Genomic DNA, 23,142 nt, shown 5'->3' on the forward strand with positions numbered 1-23,142 from the left:
AAGTATTATATGAGAAAACTTTGTCAATCATAATGTATTTAAATATTGCGGAATAAAATTGTCGGGCTTATAAAATAAGTTGACAACAACGAGATCACATTTGCCCCCAATTTGAGGGAAATTATACGAAAACTGAGTGGAAATCTAAAACTAACACTCTCCATTAATTGTAATTGCCCATTGTAAGCTAGCTATTGTACTCACTACTGCCCTATTGTAGTTTTTAAAATAAAGGCGAAGAATTTGACCAGACGATATTGTCTTGAAGGCGATTAGCCGACCACCCTTGCAGAGCAGTCAACCACATCGAAGAATTCATTGACATATTATCGTAAGCCCGGCTATTGTAAACGATTCGTAGTTGCGACGACTAATTCTTTCAGGTATTTCATATGCAGCTTCAGTATTTGGAATAAAAGTGCTATGATGATGTTTTTAATGGTTACAGGAACCACAATGGCATTGTTTGCCGTCATTGCTTACATTAAGTTGAAGTCAATGAGGCCAGTCGACAGAATGCGACTACGTAAGTATAACGGCTCAGCACCATACGATGGCGATGTGCTCGTTAGGGTGATTGGAATAAATAGATCGTACAGGCACTTTTTTTTGATGACGCGGTTCTGTCTGAGTTCCTTTCAAAGTTCGAAACGATTGTCCAAAGATGTTTATTGTTGAGTCAAAATAGTAGTCAAATAATGATGAAATAGTTGTCAAACAGTAATCCGGTAAAATACAGTGCTATTACACAGGAGGGACCAATAATAACTATATGAAACAGGAAAATAGAATTATATGATGTAAATTTAAACTACGCCTAATTAATAATACCAAAAGTCCCCCGATTGATTAAGATACAAATTTATACGTCCTACCTCCAAGCGGCTCACGCCGAAAGAGATCCCGCCAACACCAAAATGGTCAGGGTTCAATGCCCTAAGTTACCGTTGCCAGTTTAGTTATAATAATAGCGGTCACCGTTTAGAACCATGACCGCTACATGGCTCCCCAAATCAGTTCCTCTCGTATGGAAGTACAAGGGGGACTGATTTCTATTTAATAAAAACAAACAAGAACCAACAGTGAAAACCAAAGTGAAGCTTCGCCGCCGGTGCACCATCAAGCATTTCAAATTGAATAATGTCAAAACATAACGATTGGCTCCACCGCCGGGGAAACCCCACAAACAAGTAATAACAAGCGAAAATATAAAAACGCTTTATAAAGGTTACAAAACGATTGGCTCCACCGTCGGGGAAACCCCACATACGAGAAAAACAGAAAGCACTTTATAAAATTACAAAGGTATCAAATTGTGAGAAAAGTTGTAAACCCGTCAATTACGTTCAATAGAAACACACAAAACATATGCAAATAGCGAAACATCAAAAAATTATTAACACAATAAGAACGTAGTGATAAAATTAATCAATTACTAACACAGTAAATTCAAGTTACTAACACAATAAAGGTGTAATGCAATCAATCCTCCACAGACCTGGAACCCTCATTGGCAATTAAAAGAACAAGCTTGTGTACAGGCCGGTCTAAATAAGCTGTGACCCCAACCCGCTTACCATTGGTTGTTAACAAACTTGTGGCAAGCTGAAGTCTTACTTTACGTACTAGCCCATCACCACTGGGGAAAACCTCAACAACCTTTCCTAATTTCCATGAATTTCTAGGAGACCCATCCTCAATAACATGGACAATATCACCCAGAGCAAGATTTCTCTTTGGAAAGACCCATTTCTGTCTTTCTTGCAAAAGGTGAAGGCATTCTCGTCGGTACCTGTACCAAAATTCATTAACAAGATATTGTACACGTCTCCTTCTTTTTAAAAGATACTGATCAGACTTTTGGAAATTACCTGGAGGTGGTAACAAAACCTTGGGCTTGAGTGTTAAAATGTGGTTAGGAGTCAGTGGCTCAGGTGCCAGAGGATCACTCAAATTAGCAACCGCCAATGGTTTCGAATTAACAACCTGCTCGGCCTCCACTAACACAGTGCGAAATGATTCTTCGCATAATATGTGACCAAACTGTAAAAACAGGGGCTCCAAGGCAGAACGAACAGTTCGTATCTGCCTTTCAACAAAACCCTGCATATGACTCGAATTTGGCACCCCAAATTTGAAATCGACCCAGTCACATTCACCCTGTAAGAGAAAATTTTTGATCTTGACTTGATCAAATTCCTTATAAGCCTTTCTTAATTCGTTACTTGCACCAATGAAATTGCTACCACAATCACAGCGTAGCTGTTTCACAGGGCCTCTTCGAGCAGTGAACCTACGCAAAGCATTGATAAAAGAGTCTGTGCTCATAGAATTCAGAGATTCCAGATGTACAGCTCGTGATGACAAGCAAATGAATAAAATTACCCATCGTTTCAACATGGACCTTTTTTCTTTAATAAAAAAATGCCCAAAGATATCCATGCCACAATATGTGAACGGACTGTCCAAATCAAACCTATCTTTTGGCAGGTCAGCCATCTTCTGGCCATGTGGGTTACCTCTAATTTTTTTACAAGGAACACAAGCATGTATTTGCTGAGAAACAGCAGAAGTGCCTCCCAAAATCCAATAACCAGATTGCCGTATAGCATTTAGAGTCATATAACGACCCATGTGGCCACCACGGACATGAAAATGGTGAATAATAATACTTGTGACATGACCTTTTCTAGGTAAGACAACAGGGTGTTTTACCTTAAACTCCTCTCTAGAGTTTCGAATTCGTCCCCCAACTCTGACAATGCCAGAGTTATCAAGGAAGGGGTCTAATCTTGAAAACCGGTTTTCAAATGAGATTTGATCTGAGCAATCAGAATTCTTTAGTACACTTAGATCTTTACTAAAATATGAACGCTGAAGGGAAAATATAATTAAATTTTCCGCCTGGCACAAGTCATCAGAAGTAACTTTCTGAAAGGCAGATTTAGGATTCTTGAGCAAATCCTTGTACTTAATACAGTTTGCAACTGCACGTTTTGCTTTAAACCAGGATGAGAAAATATTAAGTCTAGAGATATCAAAATCTTTGCCAGAACAGTCAGCTTTGAAGGCGATGGTTCGATGCACAGAGCATCCCTTCATCTCCTTCTGCACTTCTAAAATTACTTCATCATTCTGTTCAGGCTTTACTAATGGAGGAACAAATTTTCCTTCACACCACAAAAACTCTGGCCCGTTCAACCACCTACAACCAGCATTTAGCTGGTCTGCTTGCAAGCCTCGACTCGCATCATCACTCGGGTTTGCCTTGGTAGGTACATGATGCCAGGATGATGGACTAGAAAAATTATGGATAGTTTGCACCCTATTAGCCACAAAAACATTGAAACGTTTGCTCTCATTTTGTATATACCCCAGTACCACCATACTATCGACCCAGAAAAACTCTGTGGCATTTTTCAATTTTAGTTCAGTTTTAACCAAATTACTCATTCTGGCAGACACCACTGCTGCAGTCAATTCCAACCTGGGAATTGTAACATGTTTCAACGGAGCAACTCTGGCCTTACCAATTACAAGGGCACAATGTGCTTTGCCCCAATCATTAACCAGACGTAAGTATGTACACTGGCCATAACCACTTTCAGAGGCATCAGAAAAGTGATGCAGTTCCACATGCTTGATATTACCAAAATTTACCGGCTTATAGCAACGATCTACTCTCAGATTCACCAAATGACAAAGATCCTTTTGCCATTTTTCCCATTTAACCCTGAAAATCTCAGGAATGGGTTCGTCCCAGTCATAACAATCCTTGCACAAGGCTTGGAGGATTTTCTTACCCTCAAGAATGACTGGTGCTACCAGACCTATGGGATCATACACACTACTGACTGCGGAAAGAATTCCCCTCCTTGTAACAGGAGTAACCTTCGAGTCAATACGAAAACACAAGCAATCACTCTCCACTAACCAGTCCACACCCAGAGCTCTTTCAACAGGTAAGGGATCAGATTTTGGATCCAAACACTGCACACTAGGAGACACAGACAATTGAGGAACGCTTTCAAGAACCTCCCGACTATTAGACATTATCTTACAGAGATTTAAACCAGCACTCGAACACAAATTTGTGCTATTTTTTATCAACTCAATAGCATCCTCTGCATTTGGCTTTGAAGTCAGACCATCATCAACGTAAAATTCATTACGAATGAAGTCTGCTGCTTCCTTACCAAAGGAAGACTCACCATCATCTGCAGCATGCTTTAACCCGAAACTTGCACAGCCAGGTGATGAAATTGCACCAAATAGGTGAATTTTCAACTTGTAATGGCAAAAGTTACCAGTCATATCACTATTATCCCACCATAAAAAACGTAACAGATCACGGTGCGGTTCATCAACTAAAAATTGATGAAAAAATGCTTTAATATCACACTTCACAGCCACTCTCTCCATACGAAATCTGAGCAAAATACCCAAAAGACTGTTCATCTGGTCAGGCCCAGAAAGCAAATAATCATTCAAACACACACCACCATATTTTGCAGAACAGTCAAACACAACACGAATTTTATCAGGTTTCTTTGGATGATACACACCCAAATGAGGAACATAATTCACACTACCATTGCTCAAACTTACTTCATCATCAGGCACCCGTTCAGCATAATTCTCAATGATGTCCGACATAAATTTATAATAATCATTTTTGTACTTCTGATCTCGAAGCATACGCTTCTTCAGCTGCCCAAGTCTTTTTTGAGCAAGAGGCAAATTATTTGGAAGATTGATTTGTTGGGATCGTAAAGGTAATGGAAGTTTGTAATGGCCATCCTTTTTAGTGATGCCATCTGAGAGAATTTTTAGAAACCTGTGGTCTTCTGCTGACATATTTTGTTGATTGCCACAGTGCTCAACAAAATCAGCATTAAACATCGAACACACCTGATTGGGAAGTAATACTTCTTTTACTTTAGTAGAGAAGACAAACTTCTCCCCGGGATCGACTTTGGAAGTAGCACATGCTAGCATCCTATGACTTACATAGCAATCATTATCACCATGGCAAACTTTCCCAACAACACCCCATCCAAGTATGGATCTTTGCGCATATGGCTCAGTTTCTAGGCCGGCTATTATATCTCGAGGTCTGATAGCATTTGGTGCATTGCTGCCTATAAGCATAGAAACAGGGAGATCTGGCATATATGGCATTAAGTGCTTGGCTACATCAGCTAGATGTTTCCACTTTTTGCAGACTTCAGATTTGGGAATTTGAGATCTCTTGACAGTGATCTCAACTCGGGTATATGCTCTGGGAACAGATATAATATCTTTGTGATCATAACTAGAGACTTGAATATTTTTAAAAATCTTGCAACGAATTAAGTCATTACGGCTGGACATAGTGGATAATGATATCTGGGTGTCAACACCCTTTAACCCCAGTTGCTGTTGCAACTCACCTGTGATAAAACTTGTATTAGACTGGCCATCAAGCAGACAGTAACATAACACTTCTTTTGAAGTGTTACCTTTGACCCATACTGGGATAATCATGGATTGGTCTACACCATCATGTTGGTCAACTATTGAGCATACTTCAGAACAGAAAGATTGGTTACTTTCAGTCTGTTCTGGCTTATTGTCAACATGAAAACATGTCAAATGGCCCTTATTGCACTTTCTGCAAGAAGCCACGTTTTTGCATGACTTTGCACTATGACCCTTGGACATTTTCACTCCACAAGAGTAACATAAAAAATTATCCCAGAACAGTTTCCTTCTTTTTACCAAAGAAATTCGTAAGAATGTTTGACAATCACCAATTTTGTGAGGCCCATTACAATGCAAGCAACTATCTCGTGAAACATTAGTGCTAAAGGAATTTTTATTCATTCGATGACCATATCTCGAATGATTAGACTTACTATTTTGCTCAGTATTATACTTGGACGGGTTGAGATTCTCATCAAAAACTGTCATCTCAGGACAATGCATCACTGAGGCACGCTTTAAAATAAATTTTGCAAACTCCTCAAATGGAGGGTATTTGGGGCAGTTTACCTTCAAGTTATCAGAGGTGTTTACATTAAACTTACACTTCCATTCATAAACTGACTCTTTCCACCTGTTAAACAATGAAGAGGGCAAAACTCTTTTGATTAACACACATAGCTCTGAGGGAAAATCGAGAATTTTTAAATCCTCTACAACCTTTTTAACCTCAACAATTTGCTGAAGGAAATCAGAAAATGCCAACATGCCTTTTATATCATTTGGACCAATTTTAGGCCATGATGCCAGTTTTGTTCTAAAGGCTACACTAATGACACTGTCATCACCATAGCGATCTTTTAAGGCCTTTTTAGCTCTTTCATAAGAATTCTCGGATTGTAATAAAAACAAACCTTCAACCATACTTTTGGGTTCACCTGTCAAGTGACGTTCAAGCAGATTCATTTTATCTGCGTCATCAAGCAACCTTTGCTCGACTAGCTTTTTAAATGAGCTCTCCCATTGTGGATATTGCAATGGATCCCCATCAAACACCCTAACTTTGGCTACAGGAGCCCTTTGGACTGATAAAATATTACTCATTAAATTGGTCATGTCATGGGAAAGATTGCAGGTTTGTGGAGGAAGAGCAGCACTATTTACAGTGGGAACAGAGATATTATTATCATTACAATGAGTTGGTAAGCTGCCTGAATTGGCAGACACAGTGGTGGTTTGTGTACAACAGTTAAAAGGAGCACTAGCAACACTGGATACATTAAAAACATTTTGTGATACATTAGAAACAGTAGGCACTGATGGGAATGAATTCACATTAGGGGGTGGCAAGGAAAAGCTACCAACATTTACAATACCAGTGGAAACGGCCTCTTGGGAAGCACTAACATTAGTAAAGGGCGGTCGGGGATTGATTACAGGACTATAGCTCGATGCTTGGCAGGGAATATCAACAACAGTGGATGAAACTTGATCATGATTAGAAATATCTGAATTATTTAGCTCAATTTGAGGATCAATAACCATGCACGCTGGAGCCTCATTTAAAATAGGAGATGATTTTGAATTTGCATTAAAACAACTATTATTTGGATTGAAATAATTATTTGCACCTCTCATTAGATCCACATCAACACTGAAAGGATTTTCGGCCTCTTCAGCTTGAAGACAAACTAGCGCCCTGGCTTTTTTCTCCGCTATCTCTTTTTGAATCTGAAGATCAAATTGCTGTTTACGAATGCCTTTCGTAGCCTCCATTGCTGCCACATCTTTTTGCAAGTCGAAGAATTCTTTTTTGCTTGAAACTTTGCTTTCCCCAGACATTGTTGATTTCACGCTGCTTACAGTTCGAGCAGAACGGTGCCGCTTTGAAGTTGGGCGATATGATTGAGAACATTGGGATCGTTCATCTAGTTCTAATATTTTCGCACTAGCAGTTTCAGAAACTTGTATAATATTTTCAATACATTGTTGATAACGACGTGTGAAATTAATCAAATCAGTCTCCAATAAAATGTTCTTCATATCCTTGACAATTGAAGATAAACTTGACTTATACTGCACTAGTTTTGGAAACACCGCTTGAATTCCAGAACCATCTTTGCAGGTGACGAAAGACAATTTGCAGTCGGCTATGGCTTCTAAAATGTCATTCTCCATTTCAGTGAAGGCTGCTTTCAACGAGTCACTATTTCTTGTGCCTTGGTCTAGTTGGACGCAAGAGCTATTTTCACTGCTAGTAGAGCCGGACTTGTCAGCAGCAGAGAACATTTTAATTGGTTTGCTTTTTAAAGTTTCGCATGGTGACAAGGAATCCAAATCATCTTTTATATCAGTAATTTGACTTTCTCTAGATTTTGTTGACATGGTGTTGGTCGTTACGGTATCTAATTGCAGCTGATTACAATAGGCCTACACGGCCTTCTCAGCAGCACAAATTACTGATTATATGACGTTTTGCTGCAACACTTGCAGACTTTGACAATGTGTTGGGTCTGTGGGTACACCCCACAATACTTTACTGCAACACTTGCAGATTTTGACAATGTCCTCCCGAGAGATATGTATTTTACTATAACGGCTCAGCACCATACGATGGCGATGTGCTCGTTAGGGTGATTGGAATAAATAGATCGTACAGGCACTTTTTTTTTGATGACGCGGTTCTGTCTGAGTTCCTTTCAAAGTTCGAAACGATTGTCCAAAGATGTTTATTGTTGAGTCAAAATAGTAGTCAAATAATGATGAAATAGTTGTCAAACAGTAATCCGGTAAAATACAGTGCTATTACACAGGAGGGACCAATAATAACTATATGAAACAGGAAAATAGAATTATATGATGTAAATTTAAACTACGCCTAATTAATAATACCAAAAGTCCCCCGATTGATTAAGATACAAATTTATACGTCCTACCTCCAAGCGGCTCACGCCGAAAGAGATCCCGCCAACACCAAAATGGTCAGGGTTCAATGCCCTAAGTTACCGTTGCCAGTTTAGTTATAATAATAGCGGTCACCGTTTAGAACCATGACCGCTACAGTAAGTTTCATATCTTATTCACCACACTAATTTCAAGTACTGATTTCAGCAAATACTGTTTCTGGGAATTTGGAAGAATGTGTGAGTGCACACAGAATATGGATATGGAAGGCTATTTATTACTGAACGTAATATATATCGATAAGGCTACTGAATGAATTGTACCAATAATCCGTCGTCAAATTCGGTTTTATTTAGAATATCCTTGATGCGATTACCGTGTATTCTGACCTCTATGTCAGTGGTTTTCAACCTTTTGGTGGAGGGAAACCCAATGAAAAACGCCGGAGGCAAGAGGAACCGCTGTGTAGTAGTGCAATTATCTGAATTGTTTGACCTATAAATATATATAAAAGCAACCTGATAGTGACAAAACTGGCGGAACCTCGGTTGAAAACCACTGCTCTATAGGTTAGCTATCACTATTTAAATAAATGTTTTTGTTATATTAAAGTGCTGTCAATTGTCGTGAAACTGAAATTTTTTCAACTGATTAAAATGTTGGGACTGGATTCACGGATGAGGCCGAACCTAATACACTCTAAAGTTTCAAATGGCTTCAAATATTTATTGCCTCCAACGTTTGCTCCAGCAATTGAAGAAATTTTAACATTCAAAGTGAGAGAGGATGACGTATACGTCGTTACATACCCCAAAGCAGGTGAGAAAACATAACCTCAAATTTCTATCAAAGCAAATTGCTTAATATAAAGAAACTTACAATTACCTCATTGTTTACATGTCTACATTATGTCTGTGTCGTGTTCGTATTTTCTAGGGACGACTTGGATGCAGGAGATAACGTGGCTGATATGTAACGATTGCGATATAGATGGGGCAAAAAAGCAATCAATAACAATGAGATTCCCGATGATAGAAGCTGTTGATTCTCCCATGATCAAGGGAATTCATACACTGGAAGCTTGGCCAGAAAATAAGCAGAGGTATTCTAAACTCTAAAAAAGTCTCCCGTATGCAGCTTTTATGTATTGTCACTAAAAATATACACAAATATGGGCGCTCCAGAAGTGTATGTACCAATATGAAGGTTCAACCGGCAAGCTGAAGGAAAATCGAAATAAAATTATGGCCTAACCTGGTACATATACTACTGGAGTACCAAAATATGGATGAAGAACGATCACTAAAACCGTAAATATATACTACAACATCTATAAAAGAAAATTTATAGCAAGTATGCTCATAAGGTTGTGTCATAGGTTTTTTACTGTTCTTTATATGTATGATGAATATAGTGCTCTCTTGAGACCGGGGTCCAAACCACTGAAGATCTATTACCAAAGTTGCGTATTCCAAAATTTGTGGTTTTCAAATAACGTATATATATTTCGAATCATCTAAATTCTAAATGCACATATATATTATTTATAAAAATAATCATGATATAATTAGAATATTAATTCCGTACGTGTACGCAATGACATCTACGACTTTACGAACATACTCGAACAATCCCTGTCTAAATTGGCTAATAAAAAATTCCTCATTGTTGGTGATTTTAATATTAATTTATTTTCAGCAACTAACAGCACCCAAGTTGCAAATTACATTAATATGCTTGTGTCACACAATGCTATTTCATTAATATCCGAAGCCACAAGAGTCACCCACACCTCAGCCACTCTTATTGACCACATGTACACCAATTTGACACATCTAGAAATTGACTCCTTTGTCGTGCATTCCGATATAACTGACCATTTCCCCATACTTTGTTGTTTAAGAGGCATTAGACCCACAAAAACGAATGAGTGTGTATTGTCAAGAGATATGTCACTGTTCTCAATTGATGCCTTTCGATCTGAGGTACATAACATTATGAATAATCGATTTTCCTCAATTAATATAACTGCTGAGAACTTTGACAACACATTTGACGAATTCATACAGTCATTCGTTAGTACCATCGACCGGCATGCCCCACTTCGACCTCTATCGCGTCGTCAAAAAAGGCTGAGGCTAAAGCCATGGCTAACCAAAGGGTTAATCACTTGTATGAAACACAGAAATAAGTTGTTTAAAACCCATTTTTTACGTGGAACCCCCTTGCAACGCTCATACTTCAAAAAGTATCGCAACACACTTACTTCCGTGTTAGACAAAGCAAAGCAAATTCACTACCAAAATCTTATTTCCCAGACCAAGGGTAACCCCAGGTCTACGTGGCAAATCATTAATCAAATCACAACCACAAAAAATAATTCCAAGCATTCGATAGCTGAAGTATGTCTTGAAAATGGCAGTACAGTTAAAGACGGTTGCTTAATCGCAACCGAATTTAATAAGTATTTCTCAACTGCTGGATCTAACTTGGCAGCCAAGTTTTCTAATGACATGTGTGAATTTAAGCCATTTCTTCGTAACCGTGTTAGTAAATCAGCTTTTATGACTTTGGTCACAGAATCCGAAATGTTAGTGGAAATTCTAAACTTGAAGGAGAGAAAGGCAGTTGGGCCGGATAACATTCCTCCCCGCTTCCTGAAATTCGTTGCTGACCCGCTTGCGCCGCTTCTAGTTAAATTGTTCAACTGCTCGCTCTCGCTTGGAATTTTCCCCTCATCCCTCAAAGTTGCTCGTGTAATTCCTCTCTTTAAATCTGGCAATAAAAAACTTGTGTCAAATTACAGGCCAATTTCAATTCTTTCGTCAATTAATAAAATATTTGAACGTTTAATTCATAATAGGCTCAGTAATTTCTTTACAAAATATGACGTGATAAATAAACATCAATTTGGTTTCCAGAGTAATCACTCTACGTCTCATGCAATTTTAGACACCATCTCCTACATTTATGACAAATTAGAAAAAAAAGAATTTGTTAGTGCTATATTTTTAGATCTCAAAAAGGCATTTGATACCGTTAATCACAATATTCTAACCCAAAAGTTATGGCATTATGGTATCAGAGGTATACCAAATAAACTTCTCTACAGTTACTTGAGTGGCAGAACTCAATTCGTTCAAGTAGGAACCCACTGCTCCCCAGTCTTACCAGTGACTAACGGGGTCCCACAGGGTTCGACGTTGGGTCCATTATTATTCCTCGTCTATATAAATGACCTCACCCACTGTTCTTCTTTCTTCGCAAAACTATTCGCTGACGACACTATACTTCTAGATAGTGACAAATCTCTACCAGCTATACAGTCACGAATGAACTCTGAAATTGTAAAAGTGGTTAATTGGATGAAGGCTAACAAATTGACATTAAATATCGATAAATCTAAGTCTATGCTTATTTCACCAAATAAACATAAAGCCAATCATAATTTATTAATCTGTATTGACAACATTACATTAGAAAAAGTCAATTCTTATAAATATCTGGGCATATATTTAGACAGTCAAATGAAATGGGATATTCATATAACTAACTTGGCTGCTAAGTTATCTAAGTCGGTGGGAATACTGTACAAACTCAGGCATTTTATACCAATTTCAACTTTACGTATGGTTTACCACTCGTTATTCCAAGCCCATATTCAATACGGTATTTCTGCATGGGGCTCCGCTGATAAAACTCTTTTACGCAAAATTGAAATAATGCAGAATAGGGCCATTCGTGCTGTTTCTGGCAGTGGACCTTATGCCCAACTTGATCCTATCTATTATAAACTTCGTATTATTAAAATGGTGGATATTTATAAATTAGAGATATTGAAATTGATGCACCAACATCACAACAAAAAACTCCCTGTTACATTCACTGATTATTTCTTGAAACAAAGCAGCGTGCATTCTTATAGAACACGATCCTCTGCCAGTAGTTCCTATTATGTAACTCATTTTTCAACCAAACGTACTCAAAATTCGATAAAATATACAGGCGTTAAATTATGGAATGCTGTATCCGATAACATTCGAATTATGAATTACAATTCATTCAAACAAGCTTTGAAAAAATTTTACCTGGACTCCTATGTATCCTTTTAGTCGGCTTCAATAAGTGGTATAGATCCCTTATGTCCCCCACCTTTTGTGTGGCTCGATTTTTCGATAACTGGTCATTCGGTCCAGGATCTCTATTTTACCTAAACGATCGTGACTTTTTTCACCTCTTAAAGCCATTGGCATTGTCACCATTTTTCTTTATTGTCCTCACAGAGCACGAGCATTATCACTGAGTTTGCATCATTGCCCAAAGTACATGTGGAATGAACTTCATCAAAACTGTTTTTCCTGTCTGAATTGTATTTATATATTTATTTATTCATATATTGCCGTATCAGTACCGGTACTTAATCCAACCCAGCTTCCCCTGTTATGGTTGCTGGGAATTCCCCTTCAGTTGCTAAGTTTCTGCAGCGTCCTGCCAGTCAACATTTTCATATTGTGATTGCGATCACCCGAGCATGACGCTGCGAGACTGACATACTAGTTTTATCGTAAACGCGTTTTTTCTGACTTTTACTCGACACGATGGATATTCGTTCCCATTTAAACATTTCTCTCTCGATTCCATTCGATTTCTTTTTAAACCTTTCTCTTTTGACTTGCTCTCTCGATTCGATTTACGTTTTCTAAATTTCCCCTGAGCTAACTTAATTCTAGATTAATCATTTCTTCCCCGACTCTCTTGATTCCATTCATACTTTTTATTTAAATTTTTCTCATTTGGCTTACTCTCTCGATTCGATTTATGTTTTCCAAATTTTTGCCCTGATCATATATAACTCAACCTTAATCATTTGACGTTTTTTTGACGTCATTCAGCTTTAATGGTGTCGCTGACACGATGACTTGATAGTCTTTCGCGGCTCCTCGTTAATTGCAGTCGAAACATTATGTGTCTGTTGTTTTCTTTTGCCTTGATTTACTATGCTTGTGTTGTTCATAATGTTTCTTGCACGACGAAAATAAATTATCTGAATCTGAATCTACTGTCGACTAGACTACAAGGTGAATATTTTAATTTCTTTTGCTAGCTTAATGCGCTGGGTGCTGGTGTGAACACCTACCGATTATTATAGTAATAGTAGTAATAGATTATTATTGCAGAAATAGTTCTCAATGTTATCATTTTAAGACATCTTGGGTCATTTACATCGGGTAGTTAGATCTACACATGATCCGTACCGGTCTCAACTTACCGGCACAAGAGTGCAATGCTTAAATATAGAGACATGAAGGTCAAATGACTAAACGAAGTAGCGTACGCGATCTATACAGAAACCTGTTATGTGATAATTCGAATCGAGATTACATAACTAGTCCAACTGTTGCTTTTACAGGTACCGGTAACTTAGGTCTCATCCAAGCTGAGGGCCTGGTTAGTCGAATAGGCCCAAAACTAGACTCATGGCATGCCACGTAGTGGCGCCTTATGCGCAAAAATATCAATATTTGGCGTTTAAACATTCAACAACTTGTCATGTAAAAGAACCGGTAGAAAAGTTCAGCCTAGTCTATCACAGCTATATCTAGACTAATTTTGATTAGTGCAATTAAACTGAAACTCTCAGGTAATATTAAAAATTAATAAATAGCATGCTAAATGAGGCAACCATGCACGAAAATCTGTCTGAGTGGCAAAAGTGTCTGAACGGCTGTTAAAATGTCTATTGTTATAGGTCACTTTTCGCATCTTGCCGATTAGCCAATGTTATGAAAATGAACAGGGAGTCGATGTTCAGGGAAACATCCATATCCATCTCCGTGGGACGCAGCCCCCTTTGTGACCTTATTATGTACTAATAATTCGACTCGAGCGATTTTTCTCTCAGCGGCAACAATTTTATGAAATGAATCAAATGAACAACATTTCGTGCCTAATTACTTGAGCAATCGCATCCTGCAAAAATCTTCCATTGCCACATGGTGTATTATATTTTTGTGAATTTTGTTTACAGACTGATAAAGACTCATTTGCCGTATGAACTGCTGCCAGCAGATATAAGATACGGCAAAAAATGTAAAATATTGTACGCAGCAAGAAATCCAAAAGATTTATGCGTTTCGTTTTATCATTTTCACCGTATGCTCCCAACAGCACCAAACCCAGGAACATGGGAACAATTTCTTACCAAATTTTGCACTGGAAATGTAGCATATGGGAGTTGGTTTGATCACACTTTGAAATTTTGGGAGGTGATGTATAGCAAGCTATATTGAAATAAATTATTTGTTTCTGTCTGTAAAATAACGATTCAAAACGCAGAACATTCATACGATGCTGCTATAACTGTTTGGGTTCATAATTTCAGAAATATCAAGAGGACAAGGACAGAATATATTTTGTCACTTACGAAGATTTGAAGAAAGATCTTCGAAAAGAAGTTGAATCAATATCAAAATTTCTTGAAAAAAAATTGTCAGAACGACAATTGGACGTTATTTCCGAACATTGTACATTTGACAGCATGAGTAAAAACAGAAGCACAAACATGTCAGGAAAAAATAATATTACCACCAAAAAGTTCATGAGAAAGGGACAAGTTGGTGATTGGAAAAATCATTTCACGATAAATCAAAGTTCAGCTTTTGATGAGATGTATGAAGAAAAAATGAAAGGAACAGGACTGAATATTCCATTCGAAATATGATTAAATATATACTGACTATTGTTTTCATATTATAATAACGACTGTTTTAACATAAATTCCATGAATTGCGTAATTCAAGCTAGATGTAGAGCATTGAAAGCTCAACTTGCCAAATACTATCTAAGTAAAAGATTCACGAAATTCATATCTCAAAGACATGTCACGACGTCTATTCTTTGTCATAATTCATTGTCTCGAGTGAAATAAACACGTATTCCATTTTACAAAACTGTCATATCGACAACATTTGGCTTTGATCGTCGTCTTTATGATTTTACAGATGTAATTCTGTTTTTTTTCCTTTATTTCGTAAAATACTAAATAAGATTTGAAATAACGAATACCACTTTAGTAGCTCATGCGGCTTTCACCCCTGTTGTGGTTTAGTCGCCCAACTTGGGATTTGAATGTTGGTACTCGTTTGGTATAAGCAAAATATGATCATCAGATAATCAATCAACCCAGTGACGGCATATTTTGTACTACATTGAAAATATCACATTGTGGAAGAGAATGTACCTGGAAAACGCGACGAGATAAATTCTTTGAAATCGGGCTTCAATATTATTATATTACTTCAAAAAAAGTGAGAGCACATTAATCAGGCTTATGCAATGGCCCGAACGGCGGGAAGCTTTAAACTAGGTGAAATTATATCTTTTTAAATGGGTAATAATCAAACACTACTGTTGAAGATCTAAAAATTTCACGGGATTTAATAAATTTTCAAATCTCGCGTAATGACTTAATAAAAAATGTTACAATGTCAAGATGTTACAGTCTTATCCCGAGTCAAGTTAACGACTATTAACAAAGGTTAGCAAATACCAGTTTTAGTCACTATGTATAATATATATACTGTATTCAAATATTTAAAACAGTGGCCTTTTATGACTCGCGGCCCCCTTCCTGAGGCTTTTAGAGGACCCCCTGTTCATCATTCCAGTGGTATTTTGATTGGTAGATTCCAAATCCCATTTTGTTTAAACAATTCATGCATAAAAAAAGTGAAAGCACCTTCCTTAGCAAGCAATGAAACTACGAAGAACGGGGAGTTTTCTTGAAAAGTAAGATGTAAAATCAGTTTTACGCTTAGTATTGTGAACCCCTTACAACTTCTCTGTGGCCCTCGGTGGAAACTGCTGATTTAGAAGCTGGATTACGCATTTTTAACTTTTTGAAGCACATTTTTTCCTAATTAGATTTACACAAATAAACTCTACATTCATGTCTTTGCAACTATAAGGTTGGATGTATCACTACTTGCACCAGCGAAGACATGCATTGCAATACATGTGATCTTTTCGGATCATGCCCGAATGGAGCTCGGAGCCACACCCTATGCAACGAGACACCTGTTTCAATTACTTTTGCATCGAATATTTTTCAGAGCTAACAGTCGCACTCCATGTTGAGAAAGACAGTAAATGGGAACACACAATTATATAATGACACTTGAGTTCTTCAAGTGATCTTTAAGTTGGAAGCCTAGAAACAGAAACCGCCAAATTCTATCAATTTCATTCTGAACGAACTGTTATGCCTTAATTACAAACGTTTCTTGAATGTTTCGTTAAGTAAACCAGCCTTGTCACATAAATTGAGAATAGACTTCACAAAGGTTGGTTTACTACGGTTTTCACCCAAAGATCAATGAAGACTCCATAATTAATTCATTCTCGAGAGTCACTATCTCTGTTCTTGTGTTGTTATTGCCATTTATATCTATTGTCGTTTAGTGTTTGGAATTTGGGAAGCGACGTACGCCCACTACCCGATTTGTGACCATTAAGCATCTTTCTAAGTAAATAAATAAATCCCATGCTCTAGTTCTTTGAATCTGCGAGTTTTTCAGCTTTCTGTCGCCTGCTTTATACGATTTCATGAGTAGGTTAGTTGCTCTTAGTACTGCAGTGTAAGATAATAGTGGTTAAGGAGTTCTTAGAATGTTTTCGCCTCTGAGGGCGATGTCATTGGCAAAGCCATAGGATATATTCATGACCAAAATAGCAGGAAATAGTACAACCAGATCGAGCTAAAGTATGGATTCGGTTACGGGAGTCGTTAGTTGGTATCAAATTCGTGTTTTAGTCGATGACGACATTCATATTATCTGATATATTTTCAACTTAGTGATGCAATATTATGTCGTCGATCACATCAACATTCAAAAATTGGGCATCTTACCACAACCAGCGAGTAAAATTATGTGGTGAATGTAAGGTATAAATATCCTATCAGATGCCAAATGATTAGTAAAGCGATCTCATTTGAAAATGTATATAACCATTTATTTACGATATAACAAAAACTGTCTCAGATTGCCAAAATCGTAATTAACCAAAACAAATAAGGAATACCAGATTAAGCTTATTCGAGTATGGGGTTTAGTAGAGACACGGAGTCACGACGTCATCAGTACATTTCAATATACCGGCACGTATCGAAAAGATTGTCAATCATAAGATATTGCACCATTATGGCGCGCTCAACCGCATCGACCACGTCATTTATACAAACGATCGCAGCCTTTATTATCAGCACCTCAATTTTGTTTACTCATATCAATTGGACAACTTAATGAAAAAAGTTTGCAGTATTACTGCAATCTCACTGTAATATAAATTGGAATTCACACCGAAATATGAGAAGCAAACTAGTGTAATAACTAGTTTATTACAGTAATCTCCCGCTTATATAAATAGGAATTCACACCGAAATATGACGGACAAACTAGTCTAACAGACCTATTACAGGCAAACCCGTAAACTCATAATACCCAGGGTGAATATTGACATAATGTAATTTGCAATAGTTTCATACATCAAGTGAAAATAGCAGTAGGCAGTTTAAAGTTAAGAAGTTTCGAAAATTACTATACACAACAAATAGATTTGCTATTTTTTACCATGACTTAGTGCGTCATGATTGCATCATTATCTCAATGGTTGAAGGACAAAAAGTCACATAGTTCCGAAAGGACATTTATAACGAATATTCATTTAATATAGGTCACGAGTGGCTTATGGAACTCAAAGAAGGGCTGTTTTCTTTGTAATACTCAAAGAAGGGCTGTTTTTTTAACAGTGAAACTATTCAATACACATAGGAATTTGGCATTGCATGTCGTGTGTTGGTAGGCAAAAGGGAGGTTAGTCTAGCTCAGTCAAGATAAAGGTATTTTAGGCAGTTCACAAATATCAGACCTACTGTTTAGCAAGAGAAACATGAAAGGCAATCCTGCATCATTGCGGCTCTACACATTGACGAATTTATTTTGGAAGAAGACATTTCATTGTAGTTACAAATCTCGTATATATTCTCAATTGAAGATTACCAGTAAAGTTATTGCAAGTCACATATTACTACGAGATATTGACTCATCTAACTCTATTTCCAGTATTCAACATACTCAAGTCATGATGATTTTATGAAAAGCCTCGTCATTTAGTTACACATTAAAGGACGATACCCTCTATCTGAAGCTCGAAGACCAAAATACACTCAGGCGTCGTTTAACTCGGTTCAGCCATTGTAGGCAACATTTAGCTGTCTTCAGTACATACAATATCGCGTTAGGTATGGCAGGTATCGTCTTCGAACCTTTTTGTAATCCGAACTGGACGTTTAGCTGTGTTGGATGTTTTAGTTGCAATAACTTGAGGTAATCTGGCCCGCAACATGGCAAAACGTATCTCTGTATCTCGTTGGCAAATTTTAATTGGACCAATTGGTGCAATTTCACATAATACATAGGGGTTTTGCTTTCCAGAATGACTTGATTATAGTTGAAACGTAACAATGAACACAGTATGGTCGCAAAATTATTGCTTGAGATAAGTTTGGCTTCCGCCCTTCAAACATAGTTCGGCTCAGCTCCTCATCCTTGTAGTAAGTTCGGTTTTAGGTGTAAAAAGTTGGACATGATTGTGCCATGATCAATAATGACACCAACTGCCTGTTTATTAAGCCGTTTGTATAGCCGTATTTTATCAGTACATTACAGCATTAAGTGAGTAACGTTAACTATTTTGAAACTGAGTCTTTTTGCGCTTCAAATCTTTCAGGTTGAAGGTTGATCAGGTTGAATAATCTACTTCAGGGGTGTGCAAAGTGCGGCCCGCGGGCCAAATGCGGCCCACAAGGGAAAATTGTGCGGCCCGCGGAGGCAACTGGAGAGCAGTTGAAAAAAATTATTATCAAAAGATTTAAAAGCTAAATTTTGGTTCCAGCTTATTAGTTGATTTTGTCTAAATCTAACCTAGAATAAGATTTGACAGCAAATTATTTGGAAACGAATCTTGGCGTATCTTACTGAAAATATTACAACCAAGTTAACTTTCCACATTTGAAAAAAGTCATGGCTCCAAATATGGCACTTTTCGGTAACATATGTTTTTCTAAAAGGGGCGTCATATCGATTTGCTAGCACTTTCATTTAAGCAAATTTGGATAAAAGTAGTCGGTGACAATATATTTGAATTACAGACCCCTAATGATGACATGAGATCAATAACAAAAAGACACCATTTTGTGCCTGCAACTAATAGAAAGCCTGCGTTAAATGTAGGTGCGGAACGCGGTTTCACCCGGGTATTGATATTTGGCCCGCCTGCGAAAAAGGTTGCACACCCCTATTATGGCATGAATACGAACGAAGCTTGAACTAATTCTTTTCAGGTAACATCGAATTATCTACTGTAAATCAATATTTAGAAGAAAAATGATGTTAGAGTTAGGAGTTTCCGTGACCGCATCTGCCTTGTTCGCTGCCATTGCCTACTTCAAATTGAAGTCAATGAGAAAAGTCGACAAATTAAAATTACGTAAGTATAACAGCTTATTTGTGGTGCTGATTTTATCAATTATTCCAGGTTCACTGTTAAAATTATTCTCAAGCTGTGTTTTCAGAATTACAAATTTTATTTTATTTCATGTTATAGAATTTATTATATCTTAATCGAATTATTATAACCATCGAAGGTATAAAACCATTCATACGACCGATTTACTTTGAATATTAATACGATGAGCTAAGATTTTAAAACTGGTGTCGACAGCCTTCGTAGAAATACTTTCTTATTTTTCTCTATTAAGTACTTGCGATACTGGGAAAGCTGAAAATTCCACAAATGCTTCGTCTAACGGGACTAGATGTGCGGATGAGGCCAAAATTAACTGAATGCACAGCTTCGAATGAATTCAAACTTCTTCTGCCTCCAATGTTTACTGCTACAGTTGAAGAAGTGTTGAAATTCAAAGTGAGAGAAGACGATGTATATGTCATTACATACCCCAAGGCAGGTGAGGAAATATGGCGACAAGTAGACTTTTTGGCGCTCCCTAAGTATGGGCACCAAGATGGCGCACAACCTGAACCCAAACTGGTACACATACTATGTTCAGTTTGTGTGCCACCTTGGTGCACATACTTCTGGAGGTCTCAGTTCGACATTGAAAAATCCGAGAAACAATATACTGTACAATTAATATGAAATTCAATGTATCGTTATTGTTATTTCAGGGACAACTTGGATGCAAGAGATAGCATGGCTGTTATGCAACAACGGAAATATCGATGAGGCAAAGAAACAATCAGTCGCAATGAGAAGCCCGATGCTTGAAACAGTAGACTTTACTATTAGCAATGGGATTCAGTCTCTAGAAACATGGCCGAAAGATAAGCAAAGGTATTCAATTATTTATGATGCAAGAAGGGCAGTTTGCCCATTCAAAACAGATGCGGCAGGCTTCAGTATTAATTACCGCTTTTTCACTTGAATCAAAGCTTGTGAACATCGAAGTCCCATCCCCAAGTGTTCATTCGTTTGAATTTGTTTTGTTTAGCATTTGTTAATTTTTATTCATAGGGAGAATTTCATGAGATCTATTCTAAAACATCAATATTGTTGCATATTTTGCGCAAAAACCAAAGGTTGATCAGAATTACGCTTCGCTAACGTTGCAATAATGAATGACTGAAGAGAAAGAACGGCCCAAGCAACGAAAGTAAAACTCTAAGTTGTGGATAATAGCCAGAAACAATTATTTCGTAAATCACAATCATACCAAAACATGCTTCAACATATAATCAGAAATTCACATTTAAAGTTTTTAGTTATGAAAAAAAATGATTATTTGTACAGAGTGATAAAGACTCATTTTCCGTACGAACTGTTACCAGAAGACATCAAACAAGGAAAGAAATGCAAAATTATTTACGTAGCAAGAAATCCAAAGGATTTATGCGTTTCGTACTATCATTTCCATCGGATGATTACAGGAATGCCTGACCCAGGAACATGGGAAGAATTTCTTGCAAAATTTTGCTCTGACAAACTAGGATACGGAAGTTATTTTGACCACACTTTAAAGTTTTGGGAGGTTGGTAATAAATAAAATATCATCCCTAAAATACATTTATCTTTTTGCATTTCACCTGGTGTATGTAGTGACAATGTAATGGCAGCAATAGATGCGTAAAGTATTTTAATAATACGAAAGAGTACAATTGATCAGAATGTTATTTCATACTTTTAGAAATATCAAGATGACAAGCAACGTATATACTTTGTTACGTACGAGGACTTGAAGAAAGATCTTCGGAAAGAAGTTGAATCAATAGCAAAGTTTCTTGAAAAAAAGTTGTCGGATAAACAGATGGACGCCATTTCGGAACATTGTACGTTTGGCAGCATGAGCAAAAATAAGAGCACTAACATGTCTGCTGCTGCAAAATATGGCATGGATCTGACAAAATCCAAATTTATGAGAAAAGGAGAAGTAGGCGACTGGAAAAACCATTTCACAATAAATCAAAGTTCAGCTTTCGATACGATGTATCAAGACAAGATAAAAGAAACGGGATTTGATATTCAGTTCGAAATATGAATTCCAAGAATTCTTCACTGAGTCCATGTTAGCTAAATGAAGAAGTATAGGGATTCAAATCGAACGTTAAGATTATGTACGTGCTTTGACTTATACAAATTTACACTTTCCATTTAAAAACAAGACTACAAACTGCTTTTAGGAAGCTAGTTTTTCTGTGTTTTTTTTTGTTCTCTCAAGCTGTTATACCTATCAATAATGATTGCGCGAACATTTCTGTGTGTATCTCCTTGTTCTGTTTTTTTAATTGAGATGTACATATACATCAAGATTACGCAACTAATAGTTAGTCTGTTATATTTGTATAAGCATTTAGAAGACGATTTGATACTTATTACATTTGCCGGTGCAGTTCTGACAAATACAAGACTTTTATATGCATTAAAATTTTCATTCACACTCATTTTCATTCACCCTTTTTGTGTACCTACTTTCCACATCTCCACGTTTACTATTTTCGTTCTTGTGAAATTTATTTTAACTTTGGCTAATAAAGAAATCTTACCAATTTTGATACATGTACTGGGTGTACGTTAAGTCTGGACACATGTTTAGTTTTATGAACTTGGCTTCTGTTTTTTATGTCATAAAGTAATTACATTTTTTGAGTACGATCGATAATTGATTGTAATTGCGAGGAGTACATAAATCCCATGCTCTAGTTCAGGGGTGGCCAACCAGTCAATTAAAGCAGTCGTCGACGATGTAATCTGTGGCGTTTTATCTGCACTTAAATTACTTCACTCAAATGGTAAACTTCGTGTTTGCCGCCGGACTTAATTTTCGATACGATTGCGACAGCCGTTGTAGTGCAGGGTTGCCAACTGTTCAGTGATAAAAAAACCTAGAATGTTAACAAAAAATATCTAGAATATTCTAAATTCAAAAAATAATAATCTAAACATACCAAAGTTACATTTTCAAGCATTTTATAAGAATGTAGCGTACCGGCAGTCTATGTGATAATTATCCAAGTTCAGAATATCTTCCAAACATGATCTGACGCCAAGATTCCTCTCACTATTCACTTCAATTTATATTATTTTATTTATTAATTAACAATCTCAACACAACCAAATACTCCAAACAAAACGACAAGCATACAATAAAGCGTGCCAGGCAGCACAATGCAAGAAAGCAGAATATACACAATAAAAGCACTT

At 37.1% G+C, this 23,142-nt stretch overlaps 2 protein-coding genes and 1 long non-coding RNA gene across 3 annotated transcripts; 1 reads left to right on the top strand and 2 right to left on the bottom strand.

Moving 5' to 3' along the window:
- The first annotated feature begins 346 nt into the window (after positions 1 to 346).
- On the top strand, positions 347 to 22,487 carry LOC120326527 (uncharacterized). The gene is made up of 10 exons (XM_039392849.2): positions 347 to 526; positions 8,980 to 9,186; positions 9,304 to 9,469; positions 14,396 to 14,633; positions 14,750 to 15,079; positions 19,773 to 19,914; positions 20,186 to 20,392; positions 20,613 to 20,778; positions 21,235 to 21,472; positions 21,629 to 22,487. The coding sequence occupies exons 1-10, from the start codon at positions 424 to 426 to the stop codon at positions 21,977 to 21,979; spliced, it is 2,148 nt and encodes a 715-aa protein (XP_039248783.2). The 5' UTR covers positions 347 to 423; the 3' UTR covers positions 21,980 to 22,487.
- Positions 1,456 to 8,502, bottom strand: LOC144421931 (uncharacterized). The gene has a single exon (XM_078111536.1). The coding sequence runs from the start codon at positions 7,846 to 7,848 to the stop codon at positions 1,483 to 1,485; it is 6,366 nt and encodes a 2,121-aa protein (XP_077967662.1). The 5' UTR covers positions 7,849 to 8,502; the 3' UTR covers positions 1,456 to 1,482.
- On the bottom strand, positions 10,469 to 13,418 carry LOC144422013 (uncharacterized). The gene is made up of 3 exons (XR_013475097.1): positions 12,456 to 13,418; positions 11,539 to 11,706; positions 10,469 to 11,142 (listed from the first exon to the last, which is right to left on the bottom strand). It is a non-coding gene; the product is annotated as an uncharacterized LOC144422013 (long non-coding RNA).
- Positions 22,488 to 23,142: the final 655 nt, after the last annotated feature.

The sequence above is a fragment of the Styela clava genome, chromosome 4, assembly GCF_964204865.1.
Source record: "Styela clava chromosome 4, kaStyClav1.hap1.2, whole genome shotgun sequence".
Classification (NCBI taxonomy): Eukaryota; Metazoa; Chordata; class Ascidiacea; order Stolidobranchia; family Styelidae; genus Styela; species Styela clava.